This window comes from Aquarana catesbeiana, linkage group LG06 (assembly GCF_042186555.1).
Source record: "Aquarana catesbeiana isolate 2022-GZ linkage group LG06, ASM4218655v1, whole genome shotgun sequence".
Classification (NCBI taxonomy): domain Eukaryota; kingdom Metazoa; phylum Chordata; class Amphibia; order Anura; family Ranidae; genus Aquarana; species Aquarana catesbeiana.
Window position 1 is genome coordinate 134,070,218 of NC_133329.1, and position 23,039 is coordinate 134,093,256.

Consider the following 23,039-nt stretch of genomic DNA (forward strand, 5'->3'; position numbering starts at 1 on the left):
TCCCTTCGCTCCTGAAGACTCCTTCGATGTATGACATCATTTACCTAGGAAAAAAAACAGGAAGTAACAAAAGAAATGTAAAAAGAAATTTTACAATGTAAAAAGAAATTTTTACAAGTAAATGTGATATACTTTCCTATCTTTTTACTGATGAGGATTAAACATGATCAAAGTTTATTGGGAGAGTGAAGTTCAACTTTAACTACTTGAATACAGTCTAAATGATATTTTTCCTTATTTGGCTTGAGTAGGCACCTGGGTAATTAAAACACCAACTGCTGTCTGCAGGAGCTCCAAAGACCACAGTAAATGCCAAAGGGCTGCAGGTTTGGCACCAGGGCGTCAGATCATTTACCAAGATCCAATTGTCACTCAGTATCCAACCACAGAAGCATTGGCTGCCGACTATTGCAAAGTTTGAAGACTCCTTCAGGAGTCTAACCCCTCTGTTCCTTTTTATAACTTGTAGGCCTCATGCACACTGGACGTTTTTACAGCTACTGTTCTTGGCTTCAGGTGTTTTTTTCAGCAGCAAGTAAATTCCCCAGCATGTTATTCTATATGTCCATGCACATAGGCTGTTATCAGTGTTTTTTGTCCTGAACTACTGCATTTGAAGGGGAAAAAATGTGGACAAACATGGTAAAACAAAGCAAAATGCAGCTATCCACCGATTATGAGTGTTTTTTGAGCCTCAAACTTTCATTAGAGTTTAATTTTGCTAAAAAATAAATAAAAATGCTAAAAACAGCGAATGCTAAAAAAAAACAAAAAACAGCAAAACACTAACAAAAATGCTGCAAAACATGGCAAAACTCACGCTTTTAATGCAGCATTCTACAGCTGCTGCTACTGGCATTTTTGATAAGGGCCTGTGTGCATTAGGCCTAAATTTGTCCCTATTTTTGTTTTTTTACTTTATTGATAAAAGTACCATTCTACCATTAAAACTGATACAAAGTACCTAATTTGTTTCTCTATCTTTATAAATAGTTATTGTATAAAGGAAATATAGTAGTAAAAAAAACAGCAATGTGTTTACCAAATAATTTTTTTTGTGTATAAATTTGTAATAATTCACATACCTGTGGCATGGTTAGGGGATTTGTCCTTTGCCTCATGTGCTTTAATGCCTAGTAGAAAAGTATTTTTTCTTTTAATCTTCCGTATTTCTCCCTCACCTTATATACCTTAACATATGTTTACATAAGGTAACATTAGTTTATAGGCACATGTTCATATATCTGGACATCTGTAACATGTTTCCTACAAAATAAACTGAACAAAATGCATCTAATTGCTTCTTTGTTCAACACAGGTAAACTTAGAAGTGTTAGGTTAACCTTGTCAACTCATAATGTATTAAAGTAGAACTATAGGCAACTTTTTTTTTTTAATTTTGGATAGAGCAAAGGAGTGTTATAACCCCTGTCAGTTTTGTTTCTTGCCATCTGCGTCCCATTCAGGAGATTTACCTTTACTTCCTGTCCCATAGCCAAAACAGGAAGTGAGAGGAAATCCATGCAAATTGTGGGATTTTCTTTCTCTTTCACTTTCAATGATAACAGTAAACAGAACAAATAGAGAGGGTGAATCTCCCTAACTGCCAGAAACCATGAAATCAGGCTGAGACAGAAGTACAGTTAAATCACACTTGTTTAATAATAAAAGTGAAAAGAACAAACGTAGTCAAAACATAGCCAAAGTTCAGTAACCGGAATGGATAGTCAGCCAAGTCAGAAGTCAGGGATCAATGTAGTGGAACAGCAAGCAGGATCTGGAGCCAGAAGGGATGTCAGCAAAGCCAGACTTTAAACAGGAATGCAGGAGATAGTTTCTTGTGATGTGACCAAGGCGAAGGCAGAGCTCCTCTGGACTGGACGGCTTAAGTAGGCAGGACTGACGGGCAGGATCATCAACAGCTGAGTAACTGTGGAGAGAGATGGGAGCTGGCAATTAGCTGAGAGCTGAGCGGCCAGCTCAGAGAAGGAAGGGCGGAGCCCAGCCCTAACACTAACGGGGGCACAGACAGCAATAAACACCTGACAGGTTGTCTAATCCCTCGCCACTCTATCCAAAATGTGAAAAAAAAATGTTTTCCCTTAGTTATACTTTAATAATACACCTCCGTTTGTACACTAGACATTAATACATCTGTTAGTGTTGGTAAAGCTTTATAAACAAAGGCCTGGATTTTGAGTGCATGTGTGTGCTATCCTACTCTGGAACTGTATGCAATTGGCTGAAATGTAAAACTGGTTGTTATATATGGCCTGTGAAGGTCTGCCATCATTGCAGTCAACCTGTAACGGATTTGTCCTCTACTCGTGTCATCTACAGCGTGTGTATTTTCAGCCTCCTTCAAAATCCAGCTGGAGTCTTAGGCTTCAGGTACACACAGACTAGGTTGACCGCCGAGCGCGGGACAACGCAAGATCGTGGCAAAATCACAGAACATTTTTGACGCGTTTTGCAGTCAAAACGCTTCTATTCTGAACGTGATTTTCTGCATTCAGAAGAGGAAGGTTGAATCTCCCCTGACCGTAGCAGCTTCTAAACTCTTATAAAATCCTATGTGTACTGTACATGGGCACACAAGCTTTTATGGAGTCAAGTTTAGGAGCTTTTGGCAAAAAAAAACACCAAAAGCTCCTAAACTGAAGTTTAGAAGCTGTAGTGTACATGAGCTCTTACACCTTGTGAACAGGGACATATAGAATGGGATACTGCATGTTGAGCAAGCATAAGGTAACAAGCTGAAATACGCTCAAGTGTGAATGGGAGCTTTATCTAGAGCTAATGGGCTGAACAAAAATAAATGAACAGATTTCTCCAGCCACACAAAGATGGTGGATGGAGGAATCCCCCAATGAGACAGTTTAGCCACACTGATCTGTGATCCAGATAGAACTTGCAGTGCCGCTCTAAGCTGAGAAAAGATCTTCCCGTCGATTGCAGTGAAGGGAACATGCACCTTTGTACCATTCAGGGGTGTAGAAGTATCATCAGAGAAGTGTAGACGTATCATCACCGACGTGTATTAATATGTGAATGAATGTGGCTCCAGCCAGTGTCTCTCCAGCCACTCCTCTGACATGTTTCGCCCCACACACCAGAGCTTGGTCACAGAAGTTTTTGGGTTGGTGAGCGCCGTTCCTTCCTTCCTTTCTGTGATCACACTGATCTGTGGTTGCAGCCACTGATCAACAAAAGTTGTGCAACATTCCTATTCAACAGAAGTCAATCTAATGATTGACTTCTGTCGAACAGAGATGGCCACACGTGGAACAGAATTTGTCCGGTCCCTGCTGAAAGTAATAGATGTTGTTTTCTTTTACTTCAAGTGGGCTTTAAAGTAGTTTGTAAATGTTTGATTGCCTATACTTACCTGCTCTGTGCAATGATTTTGCACAGAGCAGCCCCGATCCTCTTCTTCTGGGGTCCAACGCTCCAGGCCCCTCCTTTTCATCAGGTGCTGCGGCAGAAAGCCGCTTTTCATGGGGGCACCCATGTGGGCTGGCTCCTGAGTCCATTGACACAGACAGCGCTACTCAGCCCCGCCCCCTGCTCCCGTGTCACAGCTTTTGATTGACAGCAGCAGGAGCCAATGGCTCCTGTTGGTATCAGTCTGTCCAATGAGGAGAGTGACAGTGGCTGGAGCCTCTGCGCTCGTGCACATCGCTGGATCAGATTAGAGTCAGTAAGAAAAAGGGGAGGGGGGTCTGGGGGAGGGGGGAAGCTGTGGGACAGAAGGTTTTTCACCTTAATGCATGGAATGCAAAAAAACCTTAAAGTAGGAGTCCATCCTAACACTAAAATCCCTGCATCTACAGACATCCACAATCTAACACTGACCTATCTATCCCTGTTAAGAAGAAAGGAGTATACATACCTTTTTTGAAGCCGATCCGACCCGATCCCACGCTGAGCAGAGGACATAGCTGACAACGGAAGCCCCATAGTAAGTCTATGGGTGACCTCACTCCACATTTATTTTACAGCCGTTGTCAGCTGTGTCCTCTGCAGAGCTTCTGCCGCTGGAGACCGGATCGTATCGCCTTCATAAAAGTTATGTATACTGATTTCTTCTTTATAGGGCTAGATAGGTTAGTGTTAGATCGTGGATGTCTGTGGATGCAGGTATTTTAGTGTCAGGGTGGACTTACACACCCCCTCCCCCCCCCCCCGTTTTTGGGTATTTTTAATTATTTTTCATACCTTATATGTATATTTTCTTCTGAACTTCTTCTGCCCCATGGCACCGTGGTGAGGTACGTCACTTCCACTGGTTTTTTTGGGCCCTCCTCCTTCCTCCCCGTCACCTTCTGGGACCTGTGTGTGTCCCAGAAGACAATTGGACCATTCAGGAAGTGCTGCACGACTCACACATGTGCAGTAGGAAACCGGCTGTGAAGCTGCAAGGCTTCACTGCCTGTTTCCCTTAGTAAGGTTGCCACGCCTGCACCCGGAGCCGATGGACGGGTCGTCTTCGGGTGCCGACATCGCAGGCTTCCTGGACAGGTAAGTGTCCTAATATTAAAAAGTCAGCAGCTGCAGTATTTGTAGCTGCTGACATTTTATTTTTTTCAATCAGGCTGGAACTCCTCTTTACAACCACTTTAACCTAAAATGTCAGATGTTTCCTAATAGTCAGCTACACTTTATATGAAATATAATAATATTTGCCAGTTTTTGTGAACACTTTGAGCAAGTTTGAGTATTTTTGTAATTCATTATACGTACAATTAACAATTTGTAAAATAATTTGGTCCTGTAATTGCTTTTATTAATTTGGTACTTTGGGCTATTTCTAATTCTTCTATTTGTGCATTGACTGGAGTGAATTCAGTTCTTTATGACAGAGGCCCTGTGTTGGTCTTTACTTGGCTTAGCAAAAGGGACTTTCCAAGATCAGTCCTTAATTCAGACAGTTACTAAGCCTAAACTTGGCTGTATAATTACAGATCTTCTGGAGCTGCTGTCTAGATCTCTCTTTTTTAGGTCTTAATAATCATTTGATCCTCTTGAGTTTTACAGATTAGCCGTTCTTTCATGCCGGATGAGTCAAATTTACCCAGTGTCTTGAAAAGCATTAACCAACGAGCTCACGATAAAAGGAGCTAAAACATATTACTTCGACCCAAAGTTGACCTTCTTGCAAAGCATTCATACATGTCACAGACAGCTCTGACTTGTTCAATGGAAATCTGACAGCCTTGGAAAAATGCCTTCAAGTTTGACTTTTTTTTTTTTTCCCCCCTTCTTGCTACTGTCTAACTATAGTACTTTTGTTTGCCGGGCTCATGAAAGCAGGCTCCATGTCCTGTTGACAAAAAGGGCAGTGACTGAAAACTCCGTTTGAGATACTTGAAGTCAGACTACTGTGCAAAGGATTTTTTTTTCCCTCTTACTCCTTCAGTGGATATGAAAAAAAGTTTTATAAGAAGTGTGAGATACAATACTTTATTATTGTTAGTAAGGAGTGTTATCTTTAGTAGTAGAGTGGATAAATCTCATAAAAAGTGTTCTATATCTCTTAAATTCAAGCAGATACAAAAGATACAAATGAATGCATCTCGGTATTCATTAATACACCATGACATTTATATATACAGGTATTTTTATCTAATGTAAGTGGTGTACGTACCTGAATTTGAGTTGTGGTTTCAGCCACTTGTAATCCACTGTACAGTAGAGCCAAGACTTGGGGAGAAGCAGCACAAGGAGCCAACCAGTTTTGCTGTAGTGCAAGGAGCATGCTGATGGGAGGAGAGAGAGCAGAGTGACAGAGAGGTGAGCACATCTGCTTCGTTCACCCTCCAGCCACAAGCTGGGGAGAGGGATGAGATCTGTATTATTACCTAACTGCAGCAGAGAAAAATCAGGTTTTTCTTTCCATCCAGATGAGGTTGTGCTGTTTTGCAGGGCTGTGTAAATCTGACGACTGGATGGACAGTACAGCAAATCTTTTGGCAGGAAAAACTGCTCCCATGTATGTATTAGGTTTGTATATTCAACTGTTTGCCTGGAGTTCAGGTTTAAAGGGATCCAGTTACCTGAAGAATGAAATTACATACAATTTAATACAAATTTTACATACCGGTATTTGCAGAAGCTGATTTACCAAATCTGCATTTTATATTTATAACCCTCTGTACTTAGCTGTATATGCATTGACAATTCATAACAAATTAATTATTTTTCTATCTGCTTTATATCACCAATCATCTGCTGTATGTTGCTTGCCATTTTTGACTTTTTTTCAGTTTTTTTTTAAGACATCGATGTGTTTTCTGTATAGCAGTGTTTAGAGCTCCACTCCAAAGTGCAGTCTGTAACTTGCATTATCTAGGGGTGATGAGTACAGTTCGAAACAGATTGTTTTGATGGGTATGAGCACTTCCTCTAAGGAGGACAAAAATGACATCTGTGCTCAACATTGGTATATAAAATGCCCTAAGGCTAGGTTCATACCTCTTTCGTTTTTCATGCATTTTAATAAGGTTGGCCAATAAAACACAATTTAGGCTTGGTACCATGGGCTTGAAAGCATACTAAATACATCATAAATGCATTACCATTGACTTCTATGGGCCTTAAAGTGATAAGTGATTGTAAAGTCTTGTTTTTTTTTTTTTTTCTTTGTTTTGTTTTAAATAACAAACAAACATGTTATACTTACCTGCTCTGTGTATTGGTTTTGCACAGAGCAGCCCAGATCCTCCTCCTCCTCTTGAGTCCCTCACCGGCACTCCTGGCTCCTCCCTCCTTCCAGGTGCCCCCACAGCAGGCAGCTTGCAGTGGGGGCACCTAAGTAGGTGTGCTCCCGATCAGCAGCTCTCCCTGTGTCTATTCACACGGGAATGTGTGGCGTGGCCCCGCCCCTCCATCTCCTGATTGGCTCACTGGCTGTGATTGACAGCAGCAGGAGTCAACGGCTCCCACTGCTGCCAAAAGCCAATCAGAAGTGCAAATCCTGGGAGAAGCAAGGCTCTTCTCGACATCACTGGATCAAGAGGGGGCTCAGGTAAGCATTGGGGGGGGGGGGCTGCTGCACACAGGAGGTTAAAACCTTGTGCCTTTACAACCTCTTTAAACTGCATGAAAACAGACCTAAACTATTTTCAAAAACTCACTGCAGTGCATTGCACAGATACATGCTCTATCTATAATGCATTGAGGACACATGCCTTTTATTGTGTTCTGATGCACCATGTTCCCCTGCTTAAATGCAAATTTTTGTAAACGTTATTGGGTAAGTGAGCGGGTAGGCAGATTTCACATTCCTGTGGAACCTGAGATGACGAGTGCGGCCACTTGCACAGTTTCCATCCAAACTCCCCTGAAATTTTAGACAGGGTCTGCAGGGGTAATGGAAGGGCCAGGGTGCATTTACTGAAGGTTGGAGCTGATGGTACACCATGGATACACCAAGTTCAGTTGGAAGCAGAGTTGATTCATAAGCCAGGTCCAGTAACAGCTGAGCAAGAAAGCACCGACTTTTAGGCAGGATCTGAGTCAGGAACAAACAGAGGTCAGCAACAAGCAAGCGGCAAGGTCGATGGACAGAATCTTGGTTGAGGTCAATAACAGAAAAAACAACAAACATAGGCAGACAAGCATCATCTGAAAGCAAGTCAGGTGGAAGCCAGACCAATAACGAGGTCATTATAAGTTTCAGGATCAAGAACACAGGAGAAAAGACTGAAAGGTCATTAAGCAATGCACCTGTGCAGCGCTTAAGTTTATATAGCCTGCTTGGCACCAGAGGAGGTGCCCGCATGCCTGTGCACATCATTGCTCATTGGCACGATTTTCTGACAGCAGAGATGCATAGATGAACAGATCTGAGTATAGTGTTTTTACACATTATGCTAACTTAGGTGCATGAATTCATTTTCATTTATAAGCAAAGTTTGAAATGGCATTGTGTGGTCTTCTGAAGCTGTCCTGTACAACAGTCGTCAATGGTAGTGCCGCAACCACCGTGGAGATTGGTTCCAGTGTCTCTGCCAACCTATGACTTATGTACATGTTCTTAATGATGTGGTCAGAGCCATGAAGGAAAATGTTACTTCCTACAATGTTTATCTCCAGATTCAAGCAGATTTGGCATTGCACATAGTCAATATTATTCTACAACCAACATCTGAAAGGAACAACAACAATGGTGACTATCTCTGTTCCTTGGTTTGGTTTAATCTCGCTGCCAGTTGTGTTATCACACAATGATGTCAGTATTTGGAAGTACTTTTATCAATGAAATTAAACGGTAGAAACTAGTTTAAATTTAACATTCAAGGTATTCTGTGTGGTAATATCTAGCCCACAGACAAGGATGAAGTTGACTTTCTATGACAGCGGGCTTTGGCTCTAATTGAACATGAAACACGCAAAGCACAGCAGCATAGTGTAGCAATTACCTTTAAATGTATTTGGTTCTTATTAGATACATTCTACTTCCAAATATCAAAGATTCAAAGATAAAGGGCTTCTGAAAAACTTGGAGCTGTCAGAGTCCCAGGATTCCTTAAACAGCTAGTGTCTTGAAGCTCTACACACGTGGTATATAAAATATTGGCTGGAAAACAGAAACCTTCTTAATCCACCTTGGCATTTGGTGTACCTGGAATAATGCATTGTGAGGGTATTTCCCTCACCTACAATTTGGTACATGTACAGAGCTTTAAGACCCTAGTGGTTTTGGCTGACCTGGAAATCTTACAGCTATGAGTTTTTGGAAACCCTTTTATCTGTTATGTTTGTAAGTACATTTTTTATCTCTCCAATGAATTTAATCTCTATAGTATGCTTGTGAGCTTAGTGTGTTTTCCCATTTAAACAGCACTTTTGGATACATTTTGGCATTGGAAACCCCCTTATTTTTCAAATGACAAGTTACCGTTAGGAACATTATGAAAATGAACAGTGAGTACAGAGCTCCCCCCCCCAGTACAGAGCTCACCCTCTGCACTCATCTGAGCGTGCTAGGGAAAAATCCCGGGCAAGGCCTGTAGGAGGAGCAGCTCAGCACTCCCGAGCTGCTTGACGAGGCAAACTGTCACTGTTAAACACAAAGGCGGCAGAGGAAGTGAGTAGTGCAGAAAACTTCTTCTACTGGCTTCTGTGTTTACCAGTAAGGTTGGTGATCACAGGACAGTATTGGAGGTGGCAGTACAAGAACATTTAATAGCCACTTTTTTTTGTCATATGTATAATTGTCATACGCTATTAGGTATTTGTGTAATTCCAAAATTTGGTACATGTTCTGTCCCCACTACACGTTTTCCTGTGCGTAGCTCAACATACAGCTAAACCCTCCTAGTTTGCAATAAGTCAGACTGAGTGTCATTTTGAAGCTTTATTAACAAAGAAGGGTGGGGTGAAACTTTTGAGAAAAAACAAATACAGATACATATAAACAATATATGAAATATACAGAAATACAATGAACAAGCTAGGCTGTACATGGCGATAAGTGATTCTCACCAGCAATGCTGTGTTTAGGGGATGCAAGCGAATGCAAGTTTTAGTCCAACATGTGCTCTGGTTGCTGGTTCCTTCTTTCAATCTCTAAGATGGAGTCTGAGTTCCCAGGATGCACCTGTTTCCTCTTCCTCAAACTGAAGAATGATGGGAACATTTGTTAAAGATGAACAGTTTCTAGTAAGTTTACCACTGGCTCCATCTTGTGGTCAAAACTGATATTGTAGGCAAAACAAATTCATTAATATCCTGTTGGAGGCAGAACAGTACAGTATTCTCGGCTTTTTGACTTTCGTGTGGGGTGCATAGCTGTTGACATTACACAGGGCAGCTTTTCCATGCAACCTTATACTTCTGCCATTGTGAGTTTTATGGGAGAAGAGGTGGCATACAATAGCAATAGTTCAGAGTGAGTGTGTCATTAGATTTCCAAAGAGTGCACTATGGCTCACAGGTGTGTGCCCATTTGGGGACAAGGTTTTCATAAAACTTGTCAGAACAACCTGGCTATACTAGTTCCACCTGAAAGAAAAAGTCACACTTCTGACCCCAGGCATGGTAATCATCCCTTTTGAAAAACAAGATACTCCGTATATGGACCTCTGCATGAGTAGGAACTTGTTGTCTGATGCTGTGCCATATCTGGGTTTTGGCAATTTGGGAGATGCCTATTTTTAGTACAGCAGTCACTCCCTGTTCCATGGTGGCGACACGCACTCCTCCATTGTATCTGTAAAGAGAGTTATGGTTGGCACCCATGCTGGACTTTAAACATGTCTACCTGCTCATATCCATTATGTGAGGGTAGATAGGACTAGTAGTTTACCATTGCTATTATATCTGTATATCTCACAGGCAGTGACAAAGACACTGCATTTTGGTATGTTCTGTACTTGCTGAAATGTTATTCTCCTAAAAATGAAAAGGAATGCAGCCACCAATAAGGACTGTTAAGCTACAGTATATTAAATTGTTCTTGGGTTTACTTCTGCTTTAGCTACATGGGCCATAGAGTATGCAATTGCTTCTAGGCCTTTGAGCTCAGGGGACCCAAGAATTGTTACGTTTGTTTGTTACTAAAGTGTTCTCAATTAATATGTGTAGGATTTATTTACCCTTCACATCCCCCATTCTTTTTATTTTCAGGACCTCTCATATGGTTATTGGAATATCTTAGTGCGCTGTATGAGATATGGTGGGAGAAGTTCTGGTAATAATTTGCACCAAGTGGCTCTGTTATGCCATTGGGACTAGCGCTAGCGGTGTAGTCGCCTGACCATTGAAAACAATTTTTCTTTTGTAGCTATACTTTAGTATTGAAGAGTTTCTAAACTGTCCTTTGGCCACTTAGCTCTGAGGAAGAGGATATACCCCTCAAAACACTTCAGCTCTTGTATCTGCTCTTGAGTGTTGCTGAGGCTTCTACATTTGACATCCATTTATTCTACTTGGATTTTGACTGTGGCACTGGTAGCACTATATGCCTTTTTACCACTTGGCTTTTGTGAGTATAATTTTGTGTGCTTTTAATTGACAAATAGTACTGAAGATATAGCACAAGGCTGTTGTTATTTTGTTGTTTAGAACCTAAGATTTCCCCAATCAGAAGAGGGCAGCATAACCTGAAGCGTTGTCTGATATTGTATTAAAGATGGTTGTGATCATCAAGTCCTTCGTCTATAAAGACTACCTGCTGTCTCACTCAAAGTTAGTGCTGATGTCTACCTTCTGATTGTTTGAATTGTGCCTGCATTCCCAATCTTTGTCCCTGAATGCACAGGGCCCTAAACACAGATACAACTCTGCACAGTGTTTAGTCCAGTCTAGTTGCAGCCTGCCACAGACTTTGAGAGGTTGCCTGCAGCAGGGCTGGACACTGCACCATCCCTCCCCGGTGTACCAAAACGCCAGAAGGAACGCACTGCAGCTGTATGGCCCCGTGTGCAAGTGGCTTAAATGTGGCTGATTGCCTCTTCTCTTTTTTCACCTCCAGTGACTGCAAAATAACATTTGGCTCCTCAGTTCAATCATGGCAATTTCTCTGGGCAATATCTTTGGATGGACATACTTTTATTTCACCCATGCTGCATCCACCTCTGTTTGCAACCTTGGGTCTTCGTGGGTCCAACTTCCATAGCTCCTGAGCCACACGTTCCTTGCGGTCACTTATTGGAATTATTGCCATGTGCATCCAGCCTTAGCTAATTTACCTGCGTTGTTATTTGTATTTACTCCTGAGGAAGTGAGCGTTGACCCATGAAACGCGTCGAGTTTAAGATGCAGTTTCATACAAACATGTCTTGAGATACTGAACTTTATATATATATATATATATATATATATATATATATATATATATATATATATAATGTTCTGTTATTGAATTACTGCTAATCAGCGTGATATCCAACTTGCATTCTATATGTTGTAATGAGATTTGTATTTATCAATAAATTGTGAACCATGTTTACCATGTATACAGGGGTTGTGCGTGCTGCACCTCATTTAAAGTCCCAGGACGTACTCATGTTTTTATGGATATATATTAGGGATTGAGGTGCACCACTGGGGGGCACCAGACCACATATTTTATGTTCTGAATGCGAGTAAACGCACCTGTTTTAAAGTAGTTTAGCTTTTCCATATTTAGGAAAAATTATTTGGGAAATATAAACAACTATTATACCTCCCAGATCAATTTATTGCTGCATTTAGGTGTATTTAGCCATGTTTACATGTGTTTAGCTCCGTTTAGTATCGCTAATTGAATCCTGGATGCACAGACATTTATTTTCCCTAAACACATCTAAACGCAGTTAAATGCATAGGGGTCGATTTACTAAAACTGCAAAATCTGGTTTAGCTGAGCATGGTAGCTACTTGGCTTCCAATTTCAGCTTGTTTAATTAAGCTTTGACAAAAAAAATGGAAACTGGTTTCTATGCAGCCTCCAGTTTTAGTAAGCCAATCCTATAGTGTGAATAGCACCATCAAAAAATCACTACATGCATATATACAGTATGCATTAAATTGTATGCATATAACAGTATGCATTAACATTTTCCAGATAACTTCTCCTACCTTGAGGCTCCTTTCACACTCGTGCGACTTGTCATGCAACTTTGAACATCAGGGTCACATGACAAGTCGTTCTCCATTTTTTCCAATGATAACCATTGATAAATGTGCAAGTTAAAGTTGCAGCGACTTCAAAGTAGTTCATGCACTACTTTGGTCCAACTTTCATGGAACTTGAGGGCCATAGACTTCAATGTTAAAGTGGAGTTCCAGCCCCCCAAATAATTTTTTTTAAACACTCGGCCGTAATTGTGTACACTTATACTGCAACATTTGGATAATGTCATATATGTGGTCCTTTTTAGTTTATGTTTAAATTGTGGAAAACTAACCAGATCTCGGAAGCAGGCAGGTTCCACTCTGCTGTGGGCACCTGAGCCCCTCTTCTCTTCATTTCCGGAATTCGGTGCAGCTGGCTACCCAGCATGCACCTCCCAATCTCGTACCTGCACAGTAATACCACTGCACAGTGCTCTCTCTTCCTGACCATTTGCCATAGCAATGGGGGCGTCAGCGTAAGTTCCTGCCCCATTGCTCTAGCCACCTGTCATTCAGGACATCCCTGTCTTCCCATTCGTACCATTTCCAGTCCAGAAATCATGCAAAATTTCGGTATTAGGCGATTCTCATGGACTCCTGAGATAGATGACACCGATATCTCAGGAATCCATGGGAATCGCCTAGTGACATCACCGCCTATGTAGCCAGAAGTGCTGCATACTACATGGAAAAAAGGTATTTAAAAGCAAAAAAACTATTTGCCATTGTAAATATAGAAGAGGATGGTCAATGGATTGATCCCAAATTAAAAAAAACAGGTGGGACTCCACTTTAACCCTCATAAGTTGCATAAAAGTCGTACCTGAATGTTGTACAATGCAACAGTTGTCCATTATCACTGGTCAAAGCCAAAGTCCTTTCTAAGTTGCACGCATCCAAAGTTGCGCCAAAGTTGCACTCCAAAGTCGGCGCAACTTTGGAGTCATACAGTACAAGTGTGAATGAAGCCTTAAAAAAACTAAACACAGGAGTGCCCGTGTGAAGGAAGGCCACGCCTGCTACATTATATGGCTTTATTCCAGAGAGATTTCCTATGTGTATACTGTGTATTGCACAAGATACTTCAAACATAGCTCCCAACTGTCCCTGATTTTGAGGGACTGTCCCTGATTTGGAACAATGTCCCTCTGTCCCTCTTTCCTCCTCATCTGTCCCTCATTTTGGTTTGTTCTGTATAATTGTATATAAAATGCTCTTTTTATTTTTCAAAAAGTTTTTCCCAGTGCAATCCAATTTCTAAATTGCTGCATTTGTACATTTCAAGAGCCAGTATAAAGGAATAATAGTGGTAAAAAAAAGCACTTTTGAGTTTAACTAATAATTTTTTTGTAGAATTCTCCTTTAAGAGGGGCGTAGCAGGGGGTGTGTCCCATGCCTACATACTTGTGCTAATAGGCGTCCCTCTTTCCCATTTCAAAAAGTTGGGAGGTGTGCTTCAAAGCACATTATTTAAGTGAGCAAATACTGTGCATCTGTTTTAAACTCTTATGTCTTTACAGTGTTGAAAGCAAACTGTCTTTTGTTACAGGTGGCAAAAGTAGAATATGTAAGAAAAAAACCCAAATTAAAAGAAGTTCTGGTGAGATTAGAGGAGCACCTGGAATGCACTTGTACAAATTCTAATTCAGATTATCGAGAAGAAGAAACTGGTAAGAACATTTTAACTTTCTTGTTTTTGTTGTAAAGTTAGTTCTCAGTGTACACCTACAATTTTCTTTAATTAGGGAAAGAGCAGAATTAATATGCAGTAATTAATATCAGGAATCTTCTTGGATACATGTGAGTGCTTTGCATTACTGCACTTTGTTCTTTACACAAGTCTACAGATAAAGGGCTAAAATAGCATTTCTAATAACCAATATTTGATATTGCTGTAAGGATTAAAACTGTCAGTTAAAGATAACTGACAGTTTTTTTTTTTAATACAGATTTCCTTTATAGCTTATGTGACTTAGTATTTGACCTTTAAAGGGTTTGTTGCTCAATTTATTTCATTATTGTCAAGGGTGATGGTAAAAAACTGCTTAGATGACCATGTTGCCTTGAAGTTAGCACCTGTTAAATTAGCCTTTGATGGAAGCAGGAAAAGGTAAAACTCTGCTAAAAATGGGCTTTTCTAAGGTTCAGCTGGGCAAATGGCTGATGTAATGACCATTCCATTAGATGAAGCATGGGAGGCATAAGCATGGCACATAGGAGACATAAACATGGCACATAGGTAGCATAAACATGGCGCATAGGAGACATAAACATGGCACATAGATAGCATAAACATGGCACTTAGGTAGCATAAATATGGCACATAGGAGGCATAAATATGGCACATAGGTAGCATAAACATGGCACTTAGGTAGCATAAACATGGCACATAGGAGACATAAACGTGGCACATAGGAGACATAAACATGGCACATAGTTAGCATAAACATGGCGCATAGGAGACATAAACATTGCACATAGATAGCATAAACATGGCACTTAGGTAGCATAAACATGGCACATAGAAGGCATAAATATTGCACATAGGAGGCATAAATATGGCACATAGGTAGCATAAATATGGCACATAGGAGACATAAACATGGCACATAGGAGACATAAACATGACACATAGGTAGCATAAACATGGCACATAGGTGGCATAAACATGGCACATAGGAGGCATAAATATGGCACATAGGAGGCATAAATATGGCACATAGGTAGCATAAACATGGCACATAGGTAGCATAAACATGGCACATAGGTGGCATAAACATGGCACATAGGTGGCATAAATATGGCACATAGGAGGCATAAATATGGCACTTAGGTAGCATAAACATGGCACTTAGGTGGCATAAACATGGCATATAGAAGGCATAAATATGGCACATAGGCGGCATAAATATGGCACATAAGTAGCATAAACATGGCACATACAGTAGGAGCCATGAACATGGCACAACATCTGACCTAAAGAAAATATGTGCATGCTTGTTGAGTTAATGTAAGTCACCTTAGCCCTGATCACCAATCCATGCAGCTGCCGCCTTATTGGAGGCTAGATACAGTAGATCATACACAGCTTGCTGAACACCGCCCACTGCGTCTATTACAGTGTCAGTCTCTCAAACTGAGGGTTCATTCCCATATTGGCTTGGCACACTATTTTTTTTTTTTGTGTTATGCTTTTGTTTCCGGTTTTTGGCTTTTTCAGTTCACAATAAAGCAGGGTATTAGAGTGAACTGGCACCACTATAAAAGAGGCTGCTTGCCTTATTTGGGACTTAATTGAGCACTGCAGCCAGGTTCAGGGGGTGGAATAAGCAATGACGCATCTTCATACAAGTAGGGTTCTTGATAACTACCCAGACTCCAGAAATACCTATTACTCTCAATAGGTGGAGTGTAACTCTGGAGCCTAGTGAGAGTAGTAAGAGTATTCTCACATTATCCTTGAAAAAGAGCCTTCCTCAACCACAAAACAATGCTTAAGGCTCGGTTCACACATACTGCCGATGTGACTCCCAGCAGGGGTCCTGTGAGTCCTGGTTCACTGTTTCAGGTCTGATTTCAGCCTAAATTATGGGCTGAATTCGGACCTGACCAAAAGACACACAGGGCTCCTGTGCAAATTCGCATCAGAGATATGTGAACTGGCTCCATAGAGAGTCAGTCAAAATCTCCTGCTATTGCGAATTGGATGTGGCAATTTGATCCAGTTCGCAATAGTGTGAACCCGGCCTTAAAGTGTATTTCCACTTTTGCATTTAAATTGGAATAACACCTACTTTATATTTGTTACATATTCCCATTCACATAGCATAACTTTAAGGCCCCATTTACACTTGTGATTGTCAGGCCACGAATTCCTGCAGAAAATTCAGTGGACTTTATGTGAACAGCTGCAGGTGGGAAGCCCCATACAAAGCAATTAAAGGCTGACAATGCTTGCAGCTTGCAACCATTTGTGTCTGTTTGCAAGTAATCGGACATGCAGCAATTATCTGTGGATATGCAGCCCATCCATAGGTAATCACTATATGTCCGATTACAAGTAAATGGCTGTGGATGCTGTCAGCCTCTCATTGCTTTGCTTGCAGCTGTCCATATAAACCACATTCCTGCAGGAATTCATAGCCCATGAATCGCAGGTGTATTTCAAAATTTCTGTTTACCTCTTTACTTGCTGAAAATCTTTAGATTTCTTTCCCAGGCCAATTTTCAGCTTTCAGTGCTGTTGCACTTTGAATGACATTGCGTGGTCATGCAACACTGTACCCCTATGAAATTTGCATCATTTTTTTCACACAAATAGAGATTTCTTTTGGTGATATTTAATTACCACAAGGTTTTTTTTTTGTTTTTTTTTTTTTGCTAAATAAACGGAAATAAATGAAAATTTTGAAAAACAAAACATGTTTTTGTTATCGAATTTTGCAAATAAATAATCTTTCTTCATAAATTTAGGCCAAAATGTATTCTTCTCCATTTCTTTGGTAAAAAATAACCCAAATCAGTGTATATTATTTAGTCTGTAGGAAAGTTATAGAGTTGACAAATGATGGTGTACAGTGAGGGAAAAAAGTATTTGATCCCCTGCTGATTTTGTATGTTTGCCCACTTACAAAGAAATGATCAGTCTATAATTTTAATGGTAAGTTTATTTTACCAGTGAGACAGAATAACAACAAAAATATCCAGAAAAACGCATTTCAAAAAAGTTATAAATTGATTTGCATGTTAATGAGTAAAATAAGTATTTGATCCCCTATCAATCAGCAAGATTTCTGGCTCCCAAGTGTCTTCTATACAGGTAAAGGGCTGAGATTAGAAGCATTCTCTTAAAGGGAGTGCTCATAATCTCAGCTTGTTACCTGTTTAAAAGACATCTGTCCACAGAATCAATCAGATTCCAATCTCTCCACCATATCCAAAACCAAAGAGATGTCCAAGGATGTCAGGGACAAGATTGTAGACCTACACAAGGCTGGAATGGGCTACAAGCAGCTTGGTGAGAGGGTGACAACAGTTGGTGCGATTATTTCTCAACTTGAAGAAACAGAAAATAACTGTCAATCTCCCTCGGTCTGGGGCTCCATGCAAGATTTCACCTTGTGGATGTTCAATGATTGTGAGAACTGTGAGGAATCAGCCCAGAACTACATGGGAGAATCTTGTCAATGATCTCAAGGCAGCTGGGACCATAAGCGCCAAGAAAACAATTGGTAATACACTACGTCAAAGGACTGAAATCATGCAAGGTCCCCCTGCTCAAGAAAGCACATGTACAGGCCCATCTGAAGTTTGCTAATAAAAATCTGAATGATTCAGAGGAGAACTGGGTGAAAGTGGTATGGTTAGATGAGACCAAAATCAAACTCTTTGGCATCAACCCAATTCGCTGTGTTTGGAGGAGGAGGAACGCTGCCTATGACCCCAAGAACACCATCGCCACCGTCAAACATGGAGGTGGAAACATTATGCTTTGGAGGAGTCTCTCTGCTAAGGGGACAGGACAACTTCACCGCATCAAAGGGACGATGGACGGGCCATGTACCATCAAATCTTGGGTGAGAACCTCCTTCCCTCAGCCAGGGCATTGAGAATGGGTCATGGATTGGTATTCCAGCATGACAATGACCCAAAACACAAGACCACAGGCAACAAAGAAGTGGCTCAAGAAGAAGCGCATTAGGGTCCTGGAGTGGTCCATTGTGGTGGGAGCTAAAGGTTCGAGTTACCAAACATCAGCCTCAAAACCTTAATGACTTGGAGAGGATCTGCAAAGAGGAGTGGGACAAAATCCCTCCTGAGATGTGTGCAAACCTGGCGGTCAACTACAAGAAACGTCTGACCTCTGTGATTGCCAACAAGGGTTTTGCAACCAAATACTAAGCCATGTTTTGCAAAGGGGTCAAATAATTATTTCACAACCTACCATTAAAATTATAGACTGATCATTTCTTTGTCAGTGGACAAATGTACAAAATCAGCAGGGGATCAAATACACTGTATATACAGTAAATCTGAAAATTGATAAAACCCCCTATATCATACTTGAGGCACGAAAATAGCAGGACTGTACAAATACCTCCAAATGACCTTTTTGGAAAGTTGACAGTCCAAGGTATTTTGTAAGAGGCATAGCAAGTTTTTTGTCACAATCTTTGGAAAATGAAGAAATTAAAAAAAATGTTTTCTTAAATTTTATTTTTTTACATGCCGTCACCTGGGGCAGTACAGCATCATATAACTGGTATGGCGGTGATCGGGAACACTGACCAGTGACAGTATGTAAAAAAATAATAATAATTATAATTTTTTTCAAGTTTTCTCCATTTTTTTAAATTTAATTTTTTATCACATTTTCTTTTAAAATACCGTGACCAGAGCAACACAGTGTTACCACAGTAATTAGGATTTTTTTTAGTGATCAGGATTTTTTTTTGTTACACATTATGATTGCTTATACCAAATAATTTAATTGGTATAGGCCAGTGATGGCGAACCTTGGCACCCCGGATGTTTTGGAACTACATTTCCCATGATGCTTAACTACACTGCGGAGTGCATGAGCATCATGGGAAATGTAGTTCCAAAACATCTGGGGTGCCAAGGTTCGCCATCACTGGTATAGGCAAACATTTTTACTGAATTAAACGGATTCATTGAGTGAGTATTGTTGTGATTAGCTGTAATTGGCCAGATCTAATCACATGGTACAGATGGGCTGTGATTGGCCCTGTCTGTACCATGTGATCACTGTGACCAAACACAGCTAGCCACACAAATGTACGCAATGAATGGCATTAAAAGAAGTCATTCATTGTTTACAATTGTTACGTGATCTAATGTGATTGATCACACGGTACCGGCAGCAGGCCAGTACAGTGATCTGTCATCAGCTGTATCTGGTGGAGGCATGTTCCGTGAGCATGTCATATAACGTCCACCTGAAACGACAAAAGTCCTGCCTGGCTGTCATTTTGCAATAGGCCAGGCGGGAAGTGGTTAATGATCAGTGTGGTGCCTTCTTACAATGTTGGTTAGTAAACTGCCTTCTTGCACTGGAAGTCAGTGGGCAAGTGTCCACTTACACTATTGGTAAGTGGAAAAATGTTCCCTTACATAAATGATTAGTAAAGGATTGCCCCTTTACATTGGTGGTCAACATAGAAGTGTGTTTACATTGGATATCAGTGGAAAATAGCACTCTTCCATCCTTGGTCAGTGTAGGTTGTGGCTTTTACATTGGATATCAGTGGAAAATAGCACCCTTCCATCCGTGGTCAATGTAGGTGAGAGATCATTCCACCATTGCTCACTGTTCAAGGAACCCCTTACCAACATCTGAAGGAACTCTAGGGTTCCAAGGAACCCTATTTAAGAATTCCTGGTCTCAGCCTTAGGAAGCATTTAACCGACAGGGATTTTTACAACTTAACTTAAAAGTTTTTTTGTACCTATAATATGTAAAACGTATGCTCTTATAAAAAAAGTATCCTAAAAGTTCATCTTTAAAAGGTATTCAACCACCCAAAATGTAGTTGCTTCGAGTGTCATCATGCCTTGTACCATGGCCACCCCCCCTGCCTTTTGTGTACCTGAGTTATCAGGATTCGTGTGAACCATGGAGGTTCTATAAAGACTGCAAAAGAACTGTATATGTATATCTTCTATTCTAGATAAACATGTTATCTTAAAAATACAATCATAGGTGCTTAACTCTTAATAATTATACACATTTTCAGTTTTTGTTTGCATTCAGATAATCTTGTATTCTTAAAATTCTGGTATGCAATAGCCCTTTTAATAATGTACATGAGTTTGACTTAGTCAAGGTCATTTCTCTAAGAATGACTGATTGTGATCTTCATTCAGGCTGGTGTTGTGGAAATCTCTACTCAGTGCTGTTATCATTTGCAGTCTAACAGCTGCCAGTCTCAGGCAACCCTTAGATTAAATTTATTGTAGGAGCCTTGCACTGTATTTTATATTTAAAAGGAGTTGCCTTCTCAGTGTAGCGGTCATGCATGGCACAGTAACTTGGGTGGCTTTTGAAACTGTATACCCTTGTGTACCTGTCTTTGTCCACAGAAAGCTAGCCAGTATTAAGCCATCTTCAGTCCACGGACCATTCGGAAATGGGTGGGGTAGAACACTCACATGGGAACATGACTACTAGAGGAGTCTGTTTTTTTTTTTTTTTTTTCCTTTAATTTTTGAGAACTTGACACCTGCAATACATTTTCTTACAACATTCAAAAAACTTTAAAAAACAAATGCTGTTGGACTACCTTTCCTGTTACACATCTAATGCCCAACTCCAGTCAATTTTTTTTTTCCACCTGTGCCTCTTTTAGGAAGGTTTTCCCATAAGACCAGAAGTGATGGGATGTCTCTCCAAAAGGGAAAAAATAGACACAGTTTTAGTAGAGTGAGGAAGTGTTAGAACTTCTGATAGTATTTTATTGCCGACCATGCTTTTCTTTCCTGATGACTTCTGCACCCCTCATTTTCTGCATGAGCTTCACATGGGAGGAGGGGGAAGAAAATCTTACCAGTGATCTTAACACTATCCATCTTAACACTATCCAAAAAATATATATATAATTAATATCATATTATATTATATTCAACCATGTTTGTTTGAATTGCTGCTTTAAAATGCTACAATTTATTAAGGCCACACATTGAAGCATATTTATGACCGTATTTGTTATACCTTTGTTATGGATCTTATGATACTTTTTAAAGTGACCTTGATTTCACTTTATATTTTCTCGACTGACGATAATAAAAATGTATTAAATTAACGCTCATTGATTGTGCCTTTAAAATTTGAATCTGTTCCCCAATTTTCAATGAAGGGGGCTTAATTTTTCTTCAGGCTCTTTTCCACAGGTTGAAGAAAACTGGAGCACCCTTTTATTGAAAAAAAAAGGGGAAATGGATTTCCATATTAACAATATCAATGGTAGTTTCATACATTTTTGTGATATGTTGAGCCTGGACAGTGTAAGGTGGTGACAGGGTCACTTTAAACTGTTTTTAAACCATACGTTTTTGTAAAGACGGATCAAACTAGTAAACCAGTGTGTTTCAGGAAACTGCCTTTTTAAAACACATATTTTCTTGACTGAATAAAATACGTTTCCTTAGGCCTTTTCACCAGCCCTGCCCTTGTGTTAACAGGAAGGCCTAGGGAAACAGGTAAAAAACGGAAGCGAAAAAAACTAAAGCCTGCCTAATACCCAACTGGAAATAATTTTTCTCGGCAGGTAGGAACTCTGAAAAATAACCACCAGCAAAAAAAAAAAAAAGATTAAAAAAAAAAACTTCCCCAAGCTTTTAATCATCTGTTTATCACGTCAACACAATCACTTGTTAAAATTTTGACACTGTTACCTTAAGGCTTCAAACAGATTATATATGATTGGCTTTCATAATTCTACCTGCTGGAATTTTTTTTCTTCAAGCTACACATCACCATGAGCATCTCGCATTCCTCGGCTGTCTCCCTATCTCACCCCTCCTGTGTGTGTGTGTATTTTTTTTATTTTTATTTTTTTACAATCCTTGCGCTTCAGCTTAACTGATCTGGAATGTGCCTCTTTCTATGCAAATTATTTTTATTTTGGGGCTTACAATGCATGAATGGTTTGTTTTGCAGGAAAAATTCTGATGGATTGTAAATGGTAACTGGAAAAATATTCAGCTTTGTCATTCCACAAAATATGTATTTATGCAATGCTCAGTTTTATTGTGAAAAATAAATAGCAATGTTGCCTCCAAAAACTGCCAGCCACAGATCTGTTTAGTACAACTGATACATTTCAGGTAGTGTACATTGTAACAAATATTACACATTTTGTAGATACAGAAGCTAACTGTAGAAACTGACAGAAGATGTTTCATTACAATTTCTGGATTCCTTTAGAAGGAGTCCAAAGTTCCTGAGAGGCTTGCCTTTACCATACTTACCCGATCAGTTGTAGTATGGTCATAAGAAATACAGTACCATTGACCAGTGAATAGTCTTTGAGTTTATCTCATCAAACATTAAACTTCCATTAAACGTAAGTGATATGGAATTTTATGGATAGGCAACTCCTATCCTCATATTGATTAGCGGTTCCAAATTAATAATAACAACTGCAGTAGTGAACAGACACAAAATATAGACTCTGCATCTTTCCAAATAACTTTTCTGCTTTATTATACCGCAATTGAAGGTTTTTTTATACACATGAGTATGTAGGTATCACATTAATTTTACAATTGTACATTTATGGTAACAAGGGGCGTAAGATAGACAGACTAATTCTAATCAGGACTCGAAATAATGCAGACATGTAATGAAAACATTATTAGTGCCGTGTGCACAGTGAGGGCAGTGTGCAATACATACAAAATAGAATACAATTATA

At 40.0% G+C, this 23,039-nt stretch overlaps 1 protein-coding gene across 3 annotated transcripts in view; it reads left to right on the top strand.

Moving 5' to 3' along the window:
• Positions 1 to 23,039, top strand: part of PDGFA (platelet derived growth factor subunit A) — a 101,266-nt gene that overhangs the window by 67,553 nt on the left and 10,674 nt on the right. The window contains exons 5-6 of one of the 3 annotated variants that reach the window (XM_073636851.1): positions 14,153 to 14,273; positions 21,772 to 21,890. In XM_073636851.1, the coding sequence (XP_073492952.1) occupies positions 14,153 to 14,273; positions 21,772 to 21,860 (210 nt within the window). In that variant the 3' untranslated portion in view covers positions 21,861 to 21,890. The remainder of the gene's footprint in view (positions 1 to 14,152; positions 14,274 to 21,771; positions 21,891 to 23,039) is intronic. The other 2 variants (XM_073636852.1, XM_073636853.1) reach the window with 2 other exon arrangements.